General features: G+C 44.4%; 1 protein-coding gene across 1 annotated transcript in view; it reads right to left on the reverse strand.

Moving 5' to 3' along the window:
* Positions 1-25,848, reverse strand: part of Gsap (gamma-secretase activating protein) — a 97,568-nt gene that overhangs the window by 16,306 nt on the left and 55,414 nt on the right. Inside the window, exons 15-23 of the mRNA XM_059257241.1 lie at positions 23,643-23,735; positions 23,314-23,531; positions 19,970-20,039; positions 19,364-19,446; positions 14,953-15,006; positions 4,011-4,139; positions 3,130-3,188; positions 2,481-2,512; positions 588-649 (exon numbers count right to left, since the gene is read on the reverse strand). Coding sequence (XP_059113224.1) covers positions 588-649; positions 2,481-2,512; positions 3,130-3,188; positions 4,011-4,139; positions 14,953-15,006; positions 19,364-19,446; positions 19,970-20,039; positions 23,314-23,531; positions 23,643-23,735 — 800 coding nt within the window. The remainder of the gene's footprint in view (positions 1-587; positions 650-2,480; positions 2,513-3,129; positions 3,189-4,010; positions 4,140-14,952; positions 15,007-19,363; positions 19,447-19,969; positions 20,040-23,313; positions 23,532-23,642; positions 23,736-25,848) is intronic.

Raw genomic sequence — 25,848 nt, forward strand, 5'->3', positions numbered from 1 at the left:
AAGTATGTACATGTGCATGCACGCACACACCTGAAAGAAATGTTTGCATGAGAGCTGGCCACAGAAGTAATGTCATCTCATCCCAGAGTTCCATTGTAAAGTGAGAGAAGGGAAGAAAAGGGTTTTGATACAGCCACAACTTTACAGTCAGATTCAGTTCCTGGAAGTGAAACTGACTGGGTCTCATGCTTCTGCAAGACACCACCAAAACAGTTTGTTCTAATCTTTGGTGTGTGGCATGAGGATAGCCAAGCTAAAAGCAGGGGCATATGTCCAGAATCACAGCATGTAGGCATATACACACATGTATTCCTTATCACAGTTTATAATTACACGCTTATTCATGTGACTAATTACATGCATACTTATTTGTGTGACTAATTTGTCTCCTTTACTAGACTGTATATGCCAAGAGGGTAGAGATCACACACGTTCTGCTCACCACTGGACACCTGGGACTACAGTGCTGGCCCTTGATGAATACTTAATGGAAAATGCCTTCAGAATGGGCAGCCATGTCCTTGCCCACTGTTTCTTGGGGCCGCTTGCTTGCCGGCACTGCAGAGGCTTACTTACAGACTACTCACCAGGCCCATGAGCAGCCGCTGCGGTCTGTCTTCTTCTTGTAAGAGGGGTGTTAACTTTGGCTCTGAAATTGAACAGAGGAGCAGCCATCAGAAGTGCAGTGTTCAGGAGTGGGCTAGAACCCCACAGGCCAGTTCTTCACCTGAGCCTCTTACCCGCAAGAGGCCTAACTCTGGGGACGGCAGCATGGTTCCCTTCTACCTCCTGACCCCATAGTCCAGTGGTCTTGAGAGTTACTGAACTGATGTCACAGCCAATAACTGGGGCAAACAAGGCGGATGGGCACAAGCTATCAGACTGAGAAGATCGGAACAGCGAGACAGTGAAACCAAATGTCACTTCCCCCCCCGGCGGGCAGGCGGGCAGGCGGGCAGGCGGGCAGGCGGGCAGGCGGGCAGGCGGGCAGGCGGGCAGGCGGGCAGGCGGGCAGGCGGGCAGGCGGGCAGGGGTTTTTCAGGATCTCTGAGGCCCAGAGCAGGTGAGAGGGCAGAACCCACAAGCTGATGCTTCCTTCTGAAAGGGCATGGGTGCCCCTTAGGATGAATGCTTTCTCCACCCTACTTAACCCTCAGGATTATGATGAAAGTAGCCAAAATATGAGCTTAACAACCCTCAGTTTGAAGTATTGAGTTTCAGGCAGTAACAGCATTCCTCATGTGAAGCAGAGCATGGGGCAGGAAGTGAAGTTTTTAAAGCACCCTGGGAGACACTGTCCCAGAAGATGATGGTCGGCCTGGCACCAAGCAGAGCTCCAAAACCTCCCTGAGACAGCAGCAATGTCTCCCACACTGCACAACTTTCAGCCACAGCAGGAAGATGACCTTGTATCTCACACATTTATGCCCTGTCTGGTAGGGCACAGTACCTGGCTACAGGCAAGGCTGGTTTGGTTACCTAGGTTATGGCTAGTTCCCCATGGAGATAAGTCACCTTCATGGTTCACTGGGCTGTGTACACAGCTGTTGAGTATGGTGTTACACACTCTCCAAATTGATTTTCATTAGGATCCCCACATATATGAAAACATCCAAGCCCATAAAACAAGAGTAGAGAAAAAGTTTCCTTGATGAAGGCTGGCCTTCATGAAGCATGATCAATATCCAAAAGGCTTGGACCTAAAGGTATTTACCATTCTCCCACCTCAGTTACCATAGAGAAAACCCTCCTTGCCTGTCAAGACTTAATTTGGCTGACGCCTGCCTTGGAAAGCCTCCCTGCCTCTCTCTTCTCCATTAAGTCCCTTCCTGCCCACATCCCTTATGCCTACACTGGGCACTGGCTCGTATGCTCTGCATGAACCAGTCCGTCCGTCCTTCCTTTCCCCTCACACTAGCCCTGAGGACAATGTGCGAGGCACTTATGGTCGGCATGTGACCGCTCTGGAGTCTAAGCTGGTGTCCATCCCACAGAACCACACTGCTCCCCTGGGACCAAGCCCAGGGCATGAACCAAAACGAAAGGCACATCTAAGTCAAAGGCTCTATGTGATCGGACAGCTGCGGAGAGCCAGCATGGGCAGAGAGCTGCCAAGCGTGCCCTGCGGGTACAGCCAGAGGCCGTGCTAATTAGATCAGCTCTGAGCTGCCAAGTGTGCCCTGTGGGTACAGCCAAAGGCTGTGCAAATTAGATCAGCTCTAAGTGGAGACGTGAGGAAAACCAGAAGGCCAACACGGAGGGACTCCTTCTGCAAAAACATACTCGGCAGCTGACCCTGGAGATCCTAGTGCGGAGACAGGCAGGGGCCTGGCTATGTGGTCACTCTCGCAGGGCGATGTTAAAAGCTGTTGCCATCCATTACACCCCATTACACAGCTGCAAGTGATTTTCTTGCCAACCCACTGCTTAGGAAGAACACTGCAAACAAGACATGGACTTTAGTGCAGGTCTTTTCTTACCCCATGTCCTCGTTTCCATGTTAGAAATCACCCTGCAAAGAAATTATGTGTTATTTACAAGGGAAACATCATTTAAAAAATGTAGAGCCCAACACCGTACAGAGATATCCTCTTTAAAGACTCACAAATCCACTGCAGAAGCTGTTCTCTGCCTACCAGGAAACGAAAAACTTTAATCAGTGTACCAAAAGGCACATTAAGCAATTACAAATCTCAAAGCCCTTTAGTGCCAGCAACGGCAATTATTTAGAAAAATTGCAGCTCTCAGTTATTGGAAATAATGGAGGCAGAAAATAGAACAGCTGCTGGAATGGGGCCTCTACTTTCAGCACTCTGGGATGACTCATCTACTCAGAAAACATGCTTTCAAAATAAGAGCGAGCTCCACCAACAACTTAAATCATCCTACTATCTATTTTCATCCTCAAAAGTATTCCCTTCTTTACCATTTATCCATCTTATACCATCTTATATCCATCTTATACCATCCATTCCAGGGTACCAGTCTACAGAGGCTTGACCCGGAAGCTTTTCCTACTAGAAACTCTAGCACCCCGTGGTCTGAGGAAGCCAAGGATGGCACTTCACCGGGGTGTCCCACAGAGGCAGCCCACCAGGCCAGCCATACCTGTCCTTTGATTGTACTTACTTTATTGCATTGTCCAGGATGTTCTTCACGTACGTCGTGGACCTTCTTTTTCCTGTTTTCTAGGGGAGAAAACATGTCAGGAATATGGAAGGTGAAAATTTCATGGATAGCTTTTTTTTTAATAGCAAGAACAAAAAGCAATGTAGTTAAAGTCTTCAAAAATAATATTATATTTCTGGTTGTGAGCCTAGCCTTTAACGGCTGAGCCATCTCTCCAGCCACACAGAGAAACCCTGTCTCGAAAAACCAAAAAAAAAAAATAATAATAATATTATTATTATTATTTCCCATGTAATAAGAACATCTATTGTTTTAAATTAAACTTTATTCTCAAACAATAGAATCACAGGGAACCCTGGACTCTAGTGCAGGGGTCCCAGGCACCCTTCATCCTACCTTTATTAATGTTTCTATCTGATACAACTGTACTACAATGTCAAAATCAGGAAATGGATATTGTATAGCATGTGTCTAGTCCTACGCCATTTATCACATGCATAGCTTCATGTACTAATAAAATACAGAACTACCCCCAGAGAGCTCCTGTCAGCCCCTTTACAGTCTGTCTCACTGATTCTTTCTCCCCCTAACATTTAGCAAATACTGAGGAACATCTACATTTTTCTAAATAAACTTTCAGCTATTCAAGGAATCTAACAGCATCTGAGACATGTTCCTGTGCTTCTCTTATAGATATGCTACGTGCCCCTTCACTTGTCTTACTCCAATTTCGTCCTCAAAGAACAGACAGTAGAAGCAGTCCTGGCTGCCCATTGGGTTGTTATGAGGCAATGCGGCCTGGTGACAGGAAAGAGCACAACCAGCGGGAGCCAGCCTTGTGGCTGGCCTCGCTCAGTCTCTAGGGCTAGCTGCGTGCTCACCTCTTCAGAGACCAGGTTGTGCCACTCTCTCCTCACAACACTGTTGTGATAGTGTAAGTGAGGCTTCGTGTACTTGATATACTCGAGGTTGGAGTTCAGCTTTGCCCAGTACCCCTTCAAGCTGTAGACCTGTAGACAGAAAAGCAGGTGCTGAAGTCCATACAGCAATAGTGACCAACGTGTCTCACTTGCACGTCTGTTGGGTGTTGGCATTTTTGAGCCACTACGTCTTTCATAGTACAGCCACACCCCCATGAGAATTTGAAAACCCGGAGACTCGGGGAACCCTAACCTCTCTTCTTCCTCTCTCCCCGTTTACAACAGAGAACTACAGCTCCTTTCCCAAAGCTAAAGACTTCCCAGTCAGGTTGGGCTCAGCAGGAAGCCTGTAGTAAGGCATTTCCTCCCCAGAGAGTAATTCTGCTGGCTTGGGTGGTGTCACCATACTATGTCCTGTCAGAAATGTGCCTGGAACTCAGAGCAACTGGAATGGGCTTGCTTCTCTTCTAGGCTTACTCATTCCCAACCTAGTCATCAAAATGATAACAGAAACTAATTTCACAATAGTTGTTAAATTCTTCCAAAGAGAATGGGTTGGTATTTAGATCTTTGAATTATTAGTTATTGAAGAATATAACCATCATAGTCAACTTTTAATAATAAAATACTATGCTAATGTATATTAATGTTGAAGAATATAGTGATGTATCTGTAGATATGGGAGTCTGGTGACCACCCACTGGGCACATGGGCAGCAGCAGAAGCAGAAACAGTTTACTAAGTGAATGACACATCCAAGGAAAGAAGCGAGCCAGAGCCAGGAGAGGAGTTAGAAACTCAATAGCCAACACTACACAAAACACTGGGACTTACACCCCAGGCTGAGGTCATTCATACCGCATGCACTTTCTTATGTATGCTGTATCTACCCTGGTGGTAGTGGGCAGCAAGACCTTTTGTGTGGCCTAACAGATGTTGCTTATTGTGGTGACAGACTTAATAGAATCCAAAAAAATAAGAGAACTTATGGTCAATGGGGTCCCACAGACCCCCCTCAAAACACAAGCTATTGCCATTGTTATTGGTTACCCTCCAGAACGTGATGGTGAGACCTATTGCTGAAGACACCATATAGTCAAGTCATAGGACATGGATAAATCAAGCCGGCACTGACTCCTGCTGGCTGGTCAAATTATAAGCATATACTTGCTAGCTTTCATAGTGATAGAAGGTGTTACGCATATTACTAGAGGAGAAAAGTGTTTGTCTGCTGTGGGATAATGCTTTTGTACACTGGATTAATAAAACACTGATGGGCCAGTAGCCAGGCAGGAAGTATGGGCGGGATAAGCAGACAAGGAGAATTCTGGGAAGAGGAAGGCTGAATCAGGAGATGCCATCCCACCATCCAGGGAGCAGCATGTAATGACACACAGGTAAAGCCACAGAACACATGGTGACATATAGATTAACAGAAATGGGCTGAGTTTAAGTGTAAGAGCTAGTCAGTGGTAAGCCTGAGCTAATGGCCAAACAGTTTTAATTAATATAAGCCTCTTTGTGTTTACTTGGGGGATGAGAGTGGGAAAGGTTTGTCCCAACCGCCAGCTGGCCAGGACACAAGAAAACCTCCAGCTACACTTATCAGTGCTACCCAGCTGTGATCTCAGTGAGCTACAACACATACACACACCCCTCAATGCTTGGGGATCATCCAAGAAGAGCGGGGCAGAAAGGCTGTAAGAGCAAAGGGACAGGAGAATGACTGTAAAGCAATGCTTTCCAGACAGGACAGGGCCACCACACGCTTGAACTCACAGTGTTTGACTACACCGAACTGCACACACAAGACCTGTGCAAGATCAAACCAGCCAGAATCCCAGCGTGGATGGGGAAGGATCTTACAAAAACAAAAAAAATATCTGAAGAGCTATTGCCAATTGATAGCTGCCTGGCAAGGGAGAGTGCCAGTTTGCTTCAGGGATGCAGCCCCTCAGAGACTGCCCACACCCCTGCTGATGGCCCAGTAGATGATCATACTGGAGTTTGGGGCTTCAGTGAGTTTCAAAGGACCGCATGGAGATGGGGCCAGAGCAGTGGGGGGTTAATGAGGAGATGGAGGTGGAGGTGGGGTGGGCTTAATCGAATTACATGCTTGTATTAGCTGGTTTTGTTTGTCAAATTGACACACGCTAGAGTCATCTGAGAAGAGAGAACCTCGATTAAGAAAATGCCTCCATCATCAGCTTGGCCTATCAGCAAGCCTATGAGGCATTTTCTTGATGATTGATGTGAAAGGGCCCAGCCCACATGAGTGGTGTGGTCCCTGGGCAGGTAATCTTGGGGTCTATAAGAAATCAAGCAAAGAGCCAGGGGAAGCAAGCCAGTAAGTAGTGTTCCTCCACGGACTCTTTCAGCTCCTGACTGCAGGCTCCCGCTTTCAGTGTTTACCATGACCTCCCTCTTGAGGGACTGTAACTGTACACTGAAATAAACCTTTTCCTCCCAGGCTGCTTTCAGCCACAGCGTTTATTGTAAAGACTTAACTAGGACGATGCACAGATGAAACTCTTTGAATAGTAAATTTAAAAAGGAAAAAAAATAAATGAGAACTTAAATAAAATATACTTCAATTCACACAAAATGCTCTAATATTACATTAAAATGTGGCTATGTGCTATTACTGAAAAGACAACATTGGTTTCATATGGATTTCGGAGTTGCAGTAAAGCAAGTTACATGATACTTTTATACGTTTATTTAGAAACCAGAAAGGCCCACACAGCCAAGGCCCTTCTCCCAGAGGTAAAAAAACTAAGACGTATTTCCAGGGTAGACGGGAACGCCAGGGTCAGGGCCCTCTCCTTACTTTTCTTCAGGGAAGAATGCAAGGTGACCTTTATTTATAGTAAATTTATCTTAACTATACCTTCTCCCTAGTTAGTAATAATAATAATTAATAATAATGAAGTTGGACAAGTCCTGCTGACTTATCTCTATTGCCTTTTTGTTTCCTACATCTGGCCGTGGAACACTGGAGCCCAAAACAGGAAACTAGTTGGTGTTGTGGTGCCATCTAGTGGTCAGTTTGGCTATAGGCATGCCTGCTTTGTCATAGCAGTCCACATGGGATTCACCCAATCTTGCCCAGGAAGAGAACTAGTGTCGCCCTGTTGTGTGGCTTCTTTAGGCCAAATACTCATGCTGACAGAACACTGCACTCATACTGTGGCTTCTTTTAAACAAAAAATCCTTCTCTTCACTTAAAAAAAAATTGGGAGGCCAGGAAGATGGCTCAGTGGTAAGAGTGATAACCCGAGTTCTGCCCTGAGCCCACGGGTGGAAGGAGAGGATCAGCTCCCACAGCCCTCCTCTACCTGCACACCCACACACACAAACCATATACCCAGATCAATACATATATTTTGAAGCTTGTTTTTCTCATAGTCTTGAGTCAATAGAGAATAACAGAAAAATTGTGGGCAGTGAACAACCTTCAAAAGTACTAGCATGCCCATGGTAAGATAGAGTGTGTGCTTGTGCAAGAATATTCCCTGGAGCTGTTTATATCTTGCACTAGATTTTTAAAATAGTTCAAAACCACTGGCTAAAAAGGTGTTGTGTCCCTGTTCTCCACTGAAACGCTCCCTCCTAGAGGGAGGACTAAGGCCCAAAGCCCCAGGAAGCTAACAAAACTCCTAAGACTTGAGAAACCCTTTCTGGGTTCCTGATGAAGAGTACACTTTTCCATGGAGCAGGAGCCCCACTGATGCAGCTGCCCAGGGGTCACCCACATGCCTGCAGCTGCCTGGGGGTCACCCACATACCTGCGCTGCCCAGGGGCCATCCACATGCCTGCAGCTGCCCTGGAGGTCACCCACATGCCTGCAGCTGCCTAGGGGTCACCCACATACCTGCAGCTGCCCAGGGGTCACCCACATACCTGTGCTGCCCAGGGGTCACCCACATACCTACAGCTGCCTAGGGGTCACCCACATACCTGCACTGCCTAGGGGTCACCCACATACCTGCAGCTGCCTGGGGGTCACCCATGTACCTGCAGCTGCCCAGGGGTCACCCACATACCTACAGCTGCCCAGGGGTCACCCACATGCCTGCAGCTGCCTAGGGGTCACCCACATACCTACAGCTGCCTGGGGTTCACCCACATGCCTGCAGCTGCCCAGGGGTCACCCACATACCTGTAAGCAACCCCCTTTGCCCATGTTCTTACAGGCAATCCCCATAAACTCACTGGTTCACCAAGCTATACTTAGGTAGATATTTCTGTTTTTGATGTCCTATCTGAAGAGAGTGGACATTTGTCCATATCTATCCAGGAAAAGTCACACAACAGAATACAAAGATCTGTATTTTAGACAAAACAAAAATTAAAACTTATACTTAGTAAAAAATACTGCTAGTCAAAGGTGCCATAAATATTCTCATATGAACTGATAGTCTTTTAGAGAGTCTGCTGGCCTATTGTAATCTCCACGTTCTCTTACTGTTGGTAAACACCATCAGCATTTGGTCAGTGGTGCGATGTTTAACCTGCTAACATTCAAAGATGACTGTACATCGAATGGCCTGTTTGGGAGACTGGGAAACACAGGCCCCGGGACACAGATTTGAGAAAACAAAGGATAAAGATGGTGTGTCCAACAACGCTCTTAGTGAGTGAACAGAGACGAGAATACAGACAGTAGGTCTGGATCAGAGGCAGGACATTGGAAAGCCGACAGAAGATGAATAGCCGTCCACAGTCGGAGGTGGACTTCCAGCCTCAGACACCCATTAGAAACACTACCATCTGCCCGAATTTAACTGTTCTGGGGAGTGGTCTGAAGCCTTGTGAGTTTTTCAAGTTCCTGGGATGATCCTATAGATCATCATTCTCGGCTGAAAACATGGGTTGAGCATGTAAGCACAGTCCTGCCCTTTACACAGCCCCTGGACTGCATCCCTGAAGGCTGATAAGGCAGCTGTGGAGACTTGTGGTCACTGAGAAACAGGAGATGGGTTAGAGAGAATGCTACACTCTATCTTCGAAGAATCACAGCTTCCAGCTAATGCCAACATGTTCATTTTGACCCAGAGAATAAATGTAGCTTTTATTTTACTTTTAAAAAATGTTAGATGTCGCACCTTGAAGGAAAAGAAAATGGAACCTGCACATGCCCACCCAATCAGCCCAGCTCAGCACCTCACAGGGTGCTTGGGTGTGGCCCGGGCGCTCAACTGACACTTGACTAAGGGGAATTGGGAGGGCTCCAAATATTGTCGCCATGGAGAATGACAGTGCAAAGTGAAAACCACAAGTCTCAAGATACACATACCAGCTTTTTGAAAAGAACTCAGTAGAGTCTTGTTTTTGTTTTGAGACAGTGTCTTCAGACCTGGATGGTCTGAAGCTCCCTTTGTTGACCAGGTGGGCCTCAAACTGACAGATCTCTGCCTCCTGAGTGCTGAGATTACACTCAGCATGGCTAGCTCATAGAGGCCTTTTAAAAATACAAAACTGAGAACGAGAGCAATGCCTCAGCAGTCCAGAGGACCCACTGCTCTTGCAGAAAACCTGGGCTTGGTCTCTAGCATGCATATGGGATAACTCAGTACTGCCTGCAACTCCAGTTCTGGGGGACTCAATGGGTCTCCACGGGCACCTGCACACATGAAATGCTCACACAAACATGCAGGCACACACATAAACAAAAATAAATAAATCCTCAAAAATATACAAAAATGCTTTGTGAAAAGAAGTGTCTATGAGCTTAGCTAGTCCTTGGCATCTGGTTTAAGAAGCAATCAGGTTCTCAAGGAATGGCCAAAAAGCATGTTTCCCTGTACAAAGGGGAGTTTAACTTTTTACTTTGGAAGAAAGAAAATTATTTCCATCTCTTCTTCAAAAATCATCTTGCTTTGTCTCTTAGGATGCCATAAAACACTCATCGCATGCAGCCCATCACAGCTATTAATTAAACAAAGGGCCAGTTACATGAAGGGACTGTTTCCCATTTAGGATTTGGATGGCCAATTGATCCAGAAACAGAACAAAAGGGGCCTGTGGTACTGGCTCATCTGCAAGTCACTGGGGAGTAAACATCTGCCTCTCATTTCTCAAAGACCCTCTGGCCTGGTCCTACTTTTGCTGATTAAGCATCATCTTCTTGGGGGAGGAAGCCCACTCTGAGAGAACCCTTTACTCTGTGTTCCAAGACTCAGGGAGCAGAGCTAGCGCAGGTCTTCTTAGGATCTACAGTGGATCTCATCTCAGGACTAACTTCTACTGTCCAGAGAAATCCAGCAATGCATTGCCTCTAGCATAGATACAATGCAATAGAAAATGTCTTTGTAGACAGAAGCTCAAAAGGCACAATACTTGAACTAAGAGCTTGGTGTAAGAGCATCCTTCCATGTAACAAAAGACTAGAATTCCTGAGACACACAGCTGTCTTATTCGAGTCTCATGAATATAAATAAGCTTCCTCCTACTCCAGTATCTGGCAAAAAAATCCACTTCCTTGACCTGACTGGGGAGTTTTATCAGCCACTCTGTGTTGTTCTTAATAGGCTGGATTTTTTTTAAAAGTAATTGATAATTATGGCTATCTATCTCACATTTAGCTTTCTTGGAACATATGCCCACAGAAAGCCAGTGCTGAGTAAGCTATTTCCCTCCTTGCAAGCTTAGAAACTGAACATTGTATCTCTAACCAGAAGTACAGGTAAGAGAAGCCCAGCCCAGAGTGGTTGGTAAGAAGGAACAGAAATAATAATCTTCTAGCCTGGGTCTGGCTCTCGGTGTTACAGCTAGGAGGCAGGTGATCCCATCTCTACAGAAACGGCAAAAACTAGTTCCCCAGCCCGAGGCTCTGTGAATAATGAAGGATATTTCTCTGTGGCATCACAAAATTATGTTCACAATATTATTGAACTCACTTAACTCACTGTCCCAAGAAACGTGCAATCCAAACTTTAAAAAAATTGGTATTTCCCCCAGAATCAGCCAACACTTCCAACAGTGCTTTGTTTTTGCCAAAGCAACAATTCTAAAGAGCTGTTATATTGTGGTTATGCCGATATTTCAGATCACTAACAAATCTTTTACCCCAGTGATGACATATGTCTGCACTGGGGGATCCAAGGAAATTAGTGTGTTTTGTGCTTCACCAAGCCGTGAATTCTTCTCTTGCTCTGTCTAGGTAAAGCAGCCTTAAAACACTTTGAGTGAAGAAGCACGTAAGCAAAGTCTGGATGGAGAAGAGCCCAGGTGGCGAGCACATTTTCCCAGATGCTCAGGAGCCCTGTGTCCTGAGAAACTCGCAGCACTCACATCAGAGGCTGGAAGCAAGTGGTGTTTCAAATCGACTGGTTTCAGGCATGGGGTCAGGTACTGAGTATCGGGCGAGCAAGTGACTAAATACTCTAAGGATGTCTGGTTTTGATCCGGGCATCTGGCACACACTTGCCATCTCAGTCCTTGGGAGGCTGAGGAACAAGGTGAGTATAGGTTACATAACAAGTCTGCCTAAAAAAGGAAGACAGACAACCAGAAATAGGAAGGAAGGAAGGAAAAAAGGAAGGGAGGGAGGGAGGGAGGTGGGTCTGGTTTTAAAAGCTGGTGAAAATACCCATTTCCTCTACATGAAGCATGCTCACCCCTTACCCTTACATCTAAGCAAGCTATAGTTTCCCTATTTGGTTTCCTGTGGTTAAATAGTTTTAATGGTTTCTCTTCTCACTATAAAGTCAGGAGCAATTTTAAACCTTTACACAGTTGCTGCTTCCCCAGAGCAGCACACAGTTTACCAAGGATCAAAGCTGTTCTTAAGGTCACTCCAACAACAGTTCTTCCAGCACGGACCTTGTTCCCATGTGCCGACTTAAGAGCTTTTTAAGATTTTTAAAGTGCATATGTTTGCCTGTATGCATATAGGTATATGAGTACTGTGTGCATGCCTGCTGCCTAGAGAGACCAGGAGATGCCAGCCCTTAGAACTGCAGTTACAGACGGTTGTGAGCCACCATATGGGTGCTGGGACTGAACCCAGGTCCTCTGCAGGAGCAGCCATGATCTCCACACTGAGCCATCTCTCCAGCCCCTTCCCTACAACATGTTTTATATAATTTTAAAAGATTATTTGGTAAGCCACTTATAAAATGAAGAGGCTTTTTGTCTTTTAGGTGACAATCTTCTTGTAACATAAGGTGCACCTGCCCTAACATGTCCCCAAGTCGTAGTGTTTTCAGTTCCTATAATGAGATATCATCAGTGGGTGACTATAAATGACAGACATTCCTCTACGTCTTGAAACTGGGACATCCAAAATCAAGGTGTGAGTAAATCCAGTGTCTGCCAAGGGCCCATTTCTTAGACAGTCCTGTCTTCATTGTGACACCATGAGGCAGGGAGGATTGAGTTGGGTTTCATGGATCTTTTTAAAAAAAAAAAAAACAACAATGACCAATCCAAATCATAAGGCCATAGTTGTTACCTCTTAAAACCATCACACTGGGGGTCAGGACTTCAACACACAAATCTGAGGTGACCCAACTGGACTGTAGCACTAGATTAAACACTTGTACAGAGCAGAAGGTGACCATCTCGTCTCACTTTGCCCCCTTGACTACAGTAGGAGAGAGGAAGTATAACCAGAGTACACTTAATATTATTCAATAAGAATATTGTGAGGCCAGGCGGTGGTGGCACACACCTTTAATCCCAGCACTTGGGAGGCAGAGCCAGGCGGATCTCTATGAGTTCGAGGCCAGCCTGGGCTACCAAGTGAGTTCCAGGAAAAGGCGCAAAGCTACACAGAGAAACCCTGTCTCGAAAAAACCAAAAAAAAAAAAAAAAAAAAGAATATTGTGAGATAATATTAGTTGGCTTACAATAAGCCAATGAGGAAAAAAGACAAAAAGGGCTTTCTCATTTCCTCCTTATAATTACTTTTAAAAACACACAAAGTTGGTAAGGTTACAATAAAACTATTAAACTCCTAAGTTCTTTTGTTCTTAAATTTATGGATGTGTATGCATGGCTCTCCCTATGTATGTCACATGCATGTGGGTGCCAACAGAGACCAGAGGAGAGTGTTGGATCCCCTGGAACTGGAGTCGGAGGTCATTGTGAGCCCCTTGACGTGGGTCCTTTGGAAGAGCAGCAAGTGTTCTCAACCTCTGAGTCATTTCTTCAGCCCCTAAATCTTTCTGACCATGTAAATTAACACAACTTTTGTTGAGTTTTAGTTTAGCAAGAAAAAAATAAAAGCTATGAAAAAAGGTCATAGTGTTTTACCATAAGACATTCTTAACTTTTAACCTTAGGGGAATAAACCAAAAGAAAAACTGCATGTATAAAAATACATAAAATATAAAAATTGAAATATTATCTTTAACTGGATAAAAGGAAAAAAATGTGGCACAATGGATCAAACCCAAGGCCTCAAGTATACTAAGCAATCACCTTACCACTGAGTTAGTTCCCTAAAAAATGTTTGTATCTTATCAAGATAATTAAATGGCCCAAAGCAGAAGACGGATTAAATAAATTCAGACATGCCAACTCAGGGGAATCATTACAAATCATTATTTTGTATAAGAACATGAAAAGTGTTGATGAGTTCATATTTGATCAAATGTTTCTTCTAGTCACACACACACCTATGACAGGGACGGGACAAGTAGAGGGAATGGGCAGTTGCTGTACTAGGAACTACAGGACTGTGCCTTACGTCTCTTCTAAACATTCTCTTCTGGCTGTCACGGTGGTATCATGTACCTGGAATGCCAGCCACACAGGAGGCTGAGAGGACAGCAAAAGAGTAGGATAGCTCTCTAACAGCTCAAGGACCCAAGTTCAACCCCAGAGCTGGTTTGTCTGCTCAGTGCATCATGGGTTTGGTAGAATGACTAGTAGTAAAGTTTACACTAGCCATGATGTGAAAAGACACAGCGCGTGCCCTGTAGCTGCCTGTGAAACATGACTTTTCCCTTCATCTTCCTGGGGAGGCTTTCGCAGTGGCTCCACCCTTGCTTCTGGAGACAGCTGCCCAGTCTGTCTTCAAGGGTCTCTGAGGACCAAAAGCTAGACCCACGAAGCCAGCCTCCATCGTCCTCTCTGACCACCTTCACACTTGCCTCCCCAGCTGTCCCGCCCCAAGGACCCAAAAGAATCAAACGGGAATCAAAGGCCTCGGCACAAGGAGCAGACTCTGCTGCCAGAATCTGAGATTTCCCAGGCTAGGCCAGGCTGTAATTGCTAGAAGCCAAAAGCAACAAAGCAGCTGCCCTGCCCGAGACTGAGCTAAAGGACCCTGCCCCCACCCCGCCCCCGTTTTAACTATGCGCGTGTTCCTTTTTCCTCACCCCACCTCACCCTCCCTATTGTGCTCTGAAACCAGCCATTGCAGGACACTAAGCCCCACAGCTTCCAGAACCGGGGGTTGGGGTGGGAGTGGGAGTTGAGGGAGCCACTGCCAATCACCTTTGAGGGATGGATAGGCTGCTCTTTGATTTGAGCTACCAGGAAATCAATGTGATAGTCCCAGCCCAGGGTGTGTGTGTGTGTGTGTGTGTGTGTGTGTGTGTGTGTGTGTGTGCGCGCGCATTGGAAGGAGGGACTACAAATGAAGCAACAACAGCTTCCACCCTCTAAAGATGTTCCAAGAGCTCTTTCAATAAATAAGGCCTTGTGGCAAGTGTTGGTGAGCTCTGGAACTCTCTCCAAGCTTCAGAAAGCCTCCCTCTTCAACAGCGTCCTAAGAACTGACACACTTATCACCGCTGCAGAAGGACTCTCCGCAAGCCTGCCCTGTGCTGAGCCCCGCCGCCCGCCGGCTCTGCCAGGCTGCAATACCTTGGAACCACAACAACTCTGGGGCAGCAGAGGTCTCCTCAGGCATGAGCACTTCACCCTCTTTGAAAGGGACTTGCTTACCTTCATAAGAGGCAATGGGAGCTCTTCTGTCACAAGTGTTATTCCAGGAATTTCCTAGGGAGGGACATACACACAACATATCAACCACCCCATGCTCTTCCTATGGGAGAGGGGCATACACACAACATATCAACCACCCCATGCTCTTCCTATGCAGGGGGGTGCATACACACAACATATCAACTACCTCATGCTCTTCCTATGCAGGGGGGTGCATACACACAACATATCACCCTAAGCCCAGGCCTCTTCAGGAAGTGTCTTCTGCACAGACAGGAGCCGGGGACAGCTAGCTTCCTGTGCGATAACCTCTACTTTAAATAACTTCCTAGTGTAAAAAAAAAACAGGACACAGTGTGTCTCTTGCCTTTGGAAAAGGAAATGTGCCTTAAATAATAGCTGACAGGTTCGCTAAAGAGGGAGAGAAGATTGTTGTGAGAAAATACAGAATACTGTATTTCTAGACATTTCTACTTAAGAACAAATGAGGCAAACTATATTTGAAGCATTGAAGTCTTAATTAAATGAAACCATCACATTATCTGTACACCTTCACTCTCTGTCCTTTCCTTTCACTTCCTCTCGGGGGAACCAAAATCAGTGGGACTCTCACACACTGAGGTCCACCATGATCTCAGGACACGAGCACCCCACAAAGAGTTTCTGCACAGTCTAACAGCCAAGCTAAAACATGCTCAGTTCATGCTAGGAAACCCACCACCAGGATTCTGCTAACTAGTGAACACTGGATCAAGCTTAGTGGTCCGAGGGTGCTTGAATGCCTAATCCCAGGCAAGGGAGATAGAGGTTGGAGGATCAGGAGTTCAAGGCCATCCTCAGCTCCATAGTAAGTTTGAGGCCAGCCTTGGCTATATGAAACCCTGTAGATTAAAGGGGGGGTACTTAAAGGACAAACTTCCCAAATCGCCCTTACCTCATTGATACTATGAAAACGTATTTGTATGTTAACTACATAGTCTGCCTTTCTCCGGGTCAATTCTGATTTCCTTCCAAATGCAGAATGGTAGGAGAAAACAACTTAGGAGTGTTTTGTAAAAATGTCTAGTTGGAGTTTGGATGGATGGCTCTTACTGACACACCATTCTTACAGGAGGAATGTCATCTGTGACGAAGGGTAAACTTTCAGAACGTCTGAGCCATTGAGCTCCCCGCAGGAACACACAACATCTGTGTTAAGGGTCTGCATTGCTTCACTGGTCAGCAACAGAGTCACCTCAAAATGCACCTGCAATTCCAGGTTCTGTGGCGGTTACTGTTGATTCTCAGCTTGGCAGCATTTAGGTCATGACAGGCCCTTGGATATGTCTGTGAGGCATTATCTAAATGAGGTGAACTGAGGTGGGAAGAGCAGCCCTACGTACAGGAATCATCATTCCTTGTGGGTCCCGAACTGCTTAAAGGATAAGTCCACCAGGGCAGGAGTGTTTGTTGGTCTTTAACTCTTGGCTGTGGTGCAGCATGACCAGCTGCTGCCAGGATGCTTTCTCCATCATGAAGGACCGTATCCCCAAAAAGTGTAGGACTGTATCCCCCAAAACTGTAAGACTGTATTCCCTAAAACTGTAGGACTGTGTCCCCTAAAACTGTAGGACTGTGTCCCCTAAAACTGTAGGACTGTGTCCCCTAAAACTGTAGGACTGTATCCCCTAAAACTGTAGGACTGTGTCCCCTAAAACTGTAGGACTGTATCCCCTAAAACTGTAGGACTGTGTCCCCTAAAACTGTAGGACTGTATCCCCTAAAACTGTAGGACTGTATCCCCTAAAACTGTAGGACTGTGTCCCCTAAAACTGTAGGACTGTATCCCCTAAAACTGTAGGACTGTGTCCCCTAAAACTGTAGAACTGTATCCCCTAAAACTGTAGGACTGCATCCCCTAGAACTGAAGGACTGTATCCCCTAAAACTGAAGGACTGTATCTCCTAAAACTAAAGGACTGTATCCCCTAAAACTGAAGGGCTGTGTCCCCAAAAACTGAAGGACTGTGTCCCCTAAAACTGTAGGACTGCAGCCCCTAAAACTGAAGGACTGTATCCTGCAAAACTGGAGGCAAAATACCTTTCCTCAATGGTTTCTTGTGGCATTATTTTGTAATAACAACAAGAAAAGTAACCTATGTAAGTTCTAAATAGCATTTTAAAAGGGACAACTGTAACATTTTAAAATAACTATAATTATAACACACATTTTAGAATTAGCTACGAGCAAGAACATCCTAATTTCTAGTATCTTACTTACCTGTGTAGAAGTCCATTGAAATGTATAGACTTTGGGTCTGGTTAAGTTCAGTGAGTGGATTTTGTTTTTTGTTTTTTCCAAGTCCTTTTTTTTTTTTTTATCACAGTGTTTGTTTTTAAAATCTAGTTACTAGTAGGTGTGGTGCTACACACCTGTGGTCCCAGTGAGAGGCTCATAGGCTAGCCTGAGCTACATAGTGAATTCTTTGTATCAAATTAAAAAAAAAAAAATTCAAGTCAATCTTTCTCTCCAGATGTATGAACCTGCTAGTTCCTACTGTGGAAAGTTTTTAACATTGTAGCATTACGGATGATTGTAGACTATGGAAGGGAAGGGTAAATCTTACATTCGTCATTGCTAAAGATGAATATAAATGCACAGAGCTTTGGGATTAGAGGAGGCCTTTTAAGGTAACTTATTCTAACCACAAGAAGTGTTAAAGTAACTCGGAAAACCCCAAGATAGGTTTAGTATACAGAGGTTATAACTGTGGGTTTCTCTGCATTTTCTTGTGGAGACATCCAGATGTCACTGTGTATACGTTTACCAACTCTCCTGTGCCTCAGAGAGCCTTGAGAAATAAGCAGATGAACCACTGCCCATTGGGACGGTGGCCTCACATGACATCCAGCTAGAACACAACCCAAGGACCACTGGTTCCGGCCTCTCCACGCTTTAAACAAAGGAGCCGTGGTTAACAAGCAGAGAGCTGAGATGCACATTTCCTGACCCAATGGTGTAACCTGCAGATTTCCTGCCACAGAACCACAGAATCTGCCCATACGTTCATAAGTCATCTAAAAGAAAAACAACAGCGTGGATGTCTGAAAAAGGAGTAAAGAAGTCTATTAACTACAATCGAAAAGACAAGCAGAGGAGACCTTCAGGGGGAGGGGGAGGTACTCTTGTAGGCATCAAAAATTTAGAAATTAATCAAATTTCACTGGGTATGGTGATACATGTACTTGGGAGGGAGAGGCAGATGGATCAGGTTTTGAGGCAGGCCAGTCTGGGCAACATGAGCCCATGTCTCAAAACAAAAAGAGGATAAAACAGAAAAAAAATTAAATAAATCAAATGCACTTGGATATTTCTTTTTTGTAGTAATATTTCTATTAGTGCATAGCCCAGGCTGACCTCCAACTCAAGATCTTCCTGCCTCATGAGTAGAATCACAAGCTTGTGCCACACATCAGTCTCTTTATTGACTTTACTGACTGTATTGAGACATACACAAAATACAAACTGAAAAGTGTCACAGTTTACCCTAGTACATATTCCCAATGCTTGTTGCCTAAATGTATTGCTGTAAATTTCTTTTCAGTAGAGCTCCTGCTCCAGGACCAGCACACTGTCCCGCTATCTAACTGAAAGGGGGTGAGGCAGAAGTTGCTGGCCACACCACACTGAGCTCACCACACAGCCCTGTTGCATCACTTCCCCTGTGAAGGAAGGAGTCCAGACGGACAGGAAGAACAGCGGGAAAGCAAGCACTTAAGACTTTGACTCATCCTAAAGCTTTTTTACCTAAGTGTCTTCATAAATCCTCATAAAAATAGGGAAAGGTGTCATTAAAGTCAAAATCTACCAAGTAGTACCACAGTGGTCTAGCCACTCCTCATCCATAAAAACCTATTAAATACTTGAGTCTGGTCAACACAGGAGTAAAAATGTCATTTTCTAAAATACTATCAGGAGGTTTATTTCTGCCCGGCAGTAGAAAGAGTAGGAAGTAGAAAGACCTTGTGTCCACCCCATCAAGTCTGCTGTTTTATGTAAATCCTTCTGGCCAAGGGAAGAGAGCCACCGCATTTCAGAATATGTGTGCATGTATGCATATGTGTATATGTATGTATATATGCATACAGGACAGGACTTTACTATATGTGTGTGTCCATATTCACATATATACATATATCCTATGTGGTAAATTCTCACAGGTGGCATCATATTGACCCTCAAAATACTCTACATTTTGCAGCATTTAGATTTTAGATTTTCTGATTAGGGTTGTTTATGCATTCTGACAAGAAACTTCAATTCTGTTCCTTATCAGTCAAATCAGAAGTGAAATCATAGCCCTGGTTACCATAACTGGAATGGTCTACCACTGGCCCACAGTGCTGAATCCACTATGACTTTGTTAACTTACTGCATTCCAAGTCAGCACAGAGGAGTATGGTAAGAGCATGTCCACGTCACTCATCTCTGGATACACACTCCAATAGGAAGAAGCTGAGTCGATTTTTAAAAGAGACATGGCACAGGAAGAAGAGAGAAATCAACACTGTAATTTAACCAAATCAAATAAACCAATGAGTTTTCATCACCTCATTCATGCTTCTGGGGGTTAACCATTATGATTTTATCTACAGCTTAAGATGTTCAGGTTCTCTTTTTTTACAATGAGAATAATATTTTTAAAAATCATTTGGTACTGCTTCTGCCTAGATAAGGTTATACCATTTATACACAGCCAACCAACATAAAACTAGGCTAGGAAAGAAGCACTTTACTAAAAATTTTGTTAATTAAAGAATCAAAATCTGATCTTATATCTCATCAGTCTCTGAGAACCACAGCTTCTTGCAAAAGCCACAAGAGAGTGAAATTTAATTAGCCACTGACTGCAATGAAGTTAAAAACAAACCCGCTCTTAAGCAGCACTTCGACAGAGGCATTCATTATCAATTTACTGACTTCTCTCAAGCAAAAAGATCAAACATACAGCTTAAAGTGCAATATCAGCAGCACTTACCAATTAGAAATTCCTGAATGAGGTCAAATGAATGGCAGCCAGAGACATGCTCACAAATCCATTGAACAATCTTTAAAAACAAAGACCATAGAACCCTGTCAGCTTTTAAATCTACACTCAGTCCCACCAAAGCAATATAAAAACACATAATAAACAATATATTCATGAATGAATTTTTAAAATTCTACATCTATTTTGGAGTGACGTGAAAAATACACCAACTTCCAGCTTAAAAACCAATATAGTCCTGGCTGAGCATGTCAGTATTGTAAATAAGGTACTTTTTACATACCCTTTTAACTGGGGCCTTTGGGTAGGATCCAGATAAACCTTCTTCAATCCGACACATTTTTTTTTCCCCAAGAATTGATGGTATTATACAAAGTGCCCATCAAGAGAGCTACTGGACACGGGGTTTGGAGGCAACAACCTGGGCTTAAAGTTCAGTGCAGCATTCACTGAGAATATTGTCACTCCACTTCCCCATGAGGAGCACCTCTGTGCTTCCCTTGTTACTGACACATATGACCCTGTATGTCAGCAACTCTTTCACAGTTTCTAACCCTATGTTCAACTGCTGGAGGAAGAGTTGTTGCAGAATGTTATTTTAAAATGTGTTACATTTGTTTGTGCTGTGGAACATTTGTTTAATGATGCAAAGATGTGTGGCATTCTTTTATGTTGCATTTGCTTAACTCTGTGAAGCTGTGCTATTGTGCCTGTCTAAAACACCTGATGGTCTAATAAGGGGCTGAAGGGCCAATAGCAAGGCAGGAAAAAGGATATGTGGGGCTGGCAGACAGAAAGAATGAATAGGAGGAGAGATCTGGGAAGAAAAGAAGAAAGAGTAAGAAAGATCAAGGAGCGAGTAAAGAAGGGCCAGCCATCCAATCACACAGCCAGACACAGAATAAGAAGGAAGGAAAAGAAATACAGAAATAGAGAAAAGCAAAAGCCCAGAGGCAAAGGTAGATGAGATAATTTATGTTAAGAAAAACTTGCTAGAAACAAGCCAAGCTAAGGCCAGGCATTTATAATTAAGAATAAGCTAGGTGATAAGTGTGTGATTTATTTGGAAGCTGGGTGGCAGGGCCCCCAGAGAGTAAAGAGCCAAAAGACCAAAGAGTAAAAATCAACATCAACAGGAAGTTCCCATCTCCTACTTGACAGGTCCAGCATGCCCAGCCACAGCTCACTCTCAACAGGATGCTTTATTCTAAATCTATTGTTCCAGTTGTACTTATTTTAACATAGGTAATTTAATAAAAATTTTCTATAGACAAGTGATATGCAGATGCAAAAAGAGTATTGTTGCATCAATAAAAGTTGTATATTGTGGGAAGACTCAAAGGCATGTTTCTCAAACATGAAAAGACTAGAGGTAGATTCTAAAACGCTACATGATAGATGCAGAGGAAACAGCTATTAGAACTAGGTAAAAGCATGTCTACACAGATTACTTGGAAAGGTCTCAAATTATTGATCTCCTTAGAAACAAATATTTAGGGGCTGTTTGAGGAGATGGCTCAGTGGGTAAAGTGACTGCCACAGAAGCATGAGGACCTGATCCCTAGAACCCACATAAAAATGAGAGTGCAGCACATGTCTGTAACCCTGACGCTGGGGCAGATACAAAAGAATCCTGGATGCTCTCTGGCTGGCCAGCCTGGCAGGAAAGAAAAGCTCCAGGTTTAGATGGACCCTTCTCAAAAATGAACGTGGAGAATGACTGAAGAAGACACAATGTAACTTCTGGCCTTCCACACATAAGCACATAGGTGTGCATGCACACACGTGTGTGTATATACACATGGAGACACATGAGTATGTATCCACATACACAAGCCTTTCAGGAAGAAACAGGAAATCAGAGATACCATGTTTAGGATTGGTTTTGTGGGAGAAAATGACTGGTTTAGTTAGCTGATTCACAAAGAACAAGCCTTATTCTACACTAAAAGTAAGCAGATAAATGTATATTTTTATGGTTTTTTTTAAGTGTGCTTTTTTCAACTAACTAGTTAACCTCTCACCTCAGCCATCATTGATTGACAACAAGGTTTTCCGACTTACGGGATAGCTTCAAAAGTAAATGATCAATGAGATCACAGCGCTTCACAAGCAGCAGTGCACGATACAAACTAAGCTATCTTATTAAAATTAATAAATATTCACCAGAAGAGCTTAGGCCTTTGGCATTTGTTTGTTTGTTCTGAGAAGGCTGTGACAGGAATTAATTCTATAGTCCAAGATAGCATCAAACTTACTACGTAGCCGAGGCTGGCCTTGAACTCACAGAAATACTCCTGTCTCAGCATCTGGGATTGAGGTGTGCGGCACTACACCTGGCTTGCTTGGCCCTTTTGGTAATGCATTATACCAAATACAGACACACAGAGAAAAGCAGGTAGCCTGAGAAACTCGCTGTTTTCTGTGTGTCCTTGGAGGGGGCTGTGTTTACGGTATTGAAAAGCCAGTAGAGTGCTGGGTTTGGGGGCTCACACCTGATGTCCCGGCACTTAGGAGACTGATGAGAACTACTTCAAATGTGAGGGCTTCTTGAGCCACAAAGTAAGTACCAGACCACCCTGAGCTACAGGGCAAAACCTCATCTCAGAAAAGCAGATAAAGGAAGAAAGGAGAATAGAGTAAGTAGTTGCCCTTTATCCTTAGGAGATACACTTCAAGACCCCTGTGAATTCTGAAACCACAGATAGCACCAAACCTTAGCAACACTGACAGACATCATTTATTCACTCATGAAGTCAAGAACTTTCAAGTTCTCATTTAAAGGAAACATTTTATGGTGAATCTTTGGCATATCTAAATGTCATGACCATTATTAGGTAAAATATGAGTATATGACACAAGTACCATAATACCATGATAGTGATCTGGTAACCAAGACAACTGCTGCATATGAACGGGCAGGTGGCACACACAGCATGAATACACTGGACAAAGTGACAGTCCATAATCCCAGGCCAGGTGGAGCAAGATGGCGTAAGATTTCATCACACAGCATACTTAGAAGAGCATACTGAGTAAAACACATGAATTGCTTCTGTGGGGGATTTTCCATTTAATAGTAGTAAGCCAGAGTTGATGTATGTTAACTGAAGTCATGGAAAGTGAAATGTTGGGTAAAGGGAAGGAACCATTGTACTCAACAGCCAGATAGATGTACCTTCACAGCCTGAGGCCTGGCAGAGAGCCACCAGAAAGGAAGCACCAAGTAAAGGCACTGCCACCAAGCAAAAATAACTTCTGACCCTCTTGAAGCAGCAAGTAAGTATATTTGGTGTTGTCTGTTGCCCGTGTTTGAACTCATGCTGTCTTCTCACCTGATCTTCCTGGAAACCTGGGTCTCGACCACAAGAGAGTACACAGTGCAGTGCGGCCATCTTCTCACAGTCCAGGCGGGTGTTCCATAGGAGCCACATCAAGTATGACTGGTCAAGGGCTGCTCTGTAGACCTTTCCAGAAGAGCAGTCCAGTATCAGGGACCCCGGCAGAGACTGCAAAGGACCCGGAGGTAGCACGGCAGCCATTTTGTTGTTTCCTAGCAAACACAAAAATAAAAGCAGATCATCATGAGAGAACCTCTCTGACCCAGACAGGTGCTGAAGTCAGAACAAGCCTAAGGAGACTGCATCTGCGAGAGACACCATACCTGTCAGAAACAGACTGTGGCAGATCAAGTCTGGGTGCTGAATGTTAAGTAAGTGGAGGAAATGACCAGGGAAGTAAACAGCCACAAGGTAGCCTATAGGAAAGAGAGACTGGAGTCATCCACATGTGATAAAGTCTACCTAGGTGCAGATAAAAACAGAACAACATGTTTTACTTTGAATATAGCAAAGCAGAATTAATTAATTAATTAATTTACTTACTTATTTATTACAAGTAGCAAATGTGACTGATGTGAGTATTGTCATCCGAGCAAGCAGATCTGACTGGCTTTGTGTGTGGCTCACCCTCTTTGTACACTAAGTCATGGCTGTATTATTTACGCCAATGGTTTTGTTTCTGAGTCAACTGTAGCTTTATGTGAATCTAAGTGATCTGGGAAGAAATTTAGAATAAGAATATCAAGCCACATGAATGACTCCTCAATGTGTTATGCTGGGAATAGCTTGTAATGGGAATTTTCTTCATCTTTTTGATGGTTTGAGGAAGCTATGAAATGCAGTTTCTCATACTGACTCACTCATCATCGTTTTGTTTAGGAAATTTTAAGGTTGGAATTTATCAAAGCGTGTCTCTGGGAGCCTTGGCATTCCGTGCAATAGTCATTGGTTTCCCTGCGTACCTAGTAATCAGAACATATGTGCCCAAATTGAGATACAATATAAAAATAAGCTCCTAGGGTCTCACAAAAACAGAGCAGTGGTTTTATAAAAGAAACTTCTGTCTTCTGTCAGCGAGCAGAGCTCCTTCCTCTAAGAGGTGCACGCTGGTCTCTGCTGTGGAAGCGTCTGTGGAAAGGAAGGAAGGAGGACAGAAAACTCCAGCCAACTGAAGTGTCCTTCGGGCTGAAGCGACGTCAAAGAGCATAATGCAAAGAACTGCAGAGCCCTTACCACTGCGGCAACACCCCGGAGCAAATGACAGAGCTGTCTAGAGGGACCCACCAGAAAGGGTGTCCAGAGATCTGTGCCGGCTCCTAACATGACGGGGGTCATGGTGGTGCTCTGTCCCAGGCCAGAGGACATCTGAAAGGTACTGTGGAGGCGCACAGTCATGGGGGTAGGGTAGGAGATCCCTGCTAACATTTGTTTAGTGGACTCTAGGGCTTGTCTATCCATCAGTGTGCGGGACAATCTGCCATAAAAAATTAGTGCTTCATCCAAAACATCAGCAGCTACCTGACAGGGCCAATGATGGCTCTTACTGTGCACTGAGCCAGTGACTGTATCAATCTCTAACATTTTTATAACATTTATTCACTTGTTTGGGGGAGTGCATGTTGAGGACAACTTGTAGGAGTCTTCCATCCTGGGACTGAACTTAGGTCAGGGTTGGGACCGAGAGCCTTTACCCATCAAGCTATCTTGCCTGCCCTAGATTCACTTTCTGAGGAAAGGGAACTGGTGCAGATGTGACTAGGACCTTGAGATAAGAGAGAATCCTGGACTATCCTGGAGGATTCAGTGTGATCAAAGTGTTACTAAGAGGAAGGGAGAGAGGAACCTGCCTGCAGGAAGTGACCACACAGTGACAAAGCGACTGGGATGATGAAACTAGCCCCTAGTTGCCGGAGGAGGCAGGAAGTAAGTTCTTCCTCCGACTCTGCAGATGGAACCAGTCCTGCCCATAACGTGATCTTAGTCGCTCAGCACACCTTTCCAATTTCTGAACTCCAGCCTGGGAACAGAATGCTTCTGCTGTCTAAACCCGAACTTTGTGGTCATTTGTTATACAGCAATGGAAGACGGTAGGATGCCTCTTAAGAGAGACACTGAAAGGAACCCTTTCTCAGCCCCAGCTTCGCTGTGTGGGCGGTGGGGATACCTTCCCCAGGCAGAGCTGTTGTAAGGCTCAAAATTAAGTAAAATATTTAACATGCACTGTTTATTAAATGGTGTCTTTTATTTATAAGCCTGACTTATACACATCCTTTTGTGTGGCTATTGCCTCCACGTTAAAACATCCCTCATAGAGGGAAAGGCAGAGGCTCGTCCATGTCCCTGTAGGTAATCCCAGTAAACACACTGGTTTACCAAGACGGACTTGGGTGGAATAATTTCTTTGGTCTGTTGTTGTTCTATCTTGGGTAAATAGGGATTTCTCTGTTTCCCCAGGAAACATAATGCTACAGCTATGTATAGGGTCTATAAGAAGAAGAAAAAATTAAGTATATTTCAATCAATGCAAGT

This window comes from Peromyscus eremicus, chromosome 3 (assembly GCF_949786415.1).
Source record: "Peromyscus eremicus chromosome 3, PerEre_H2_v1, whole genome shotgun sequence".
NCBI classification, from domain to species: Eukaryota; Metazoa; Chordata; class Mammalia; order Rodentia; family Cricetidae; genus Peromyscus; species Peromyscus eremicus.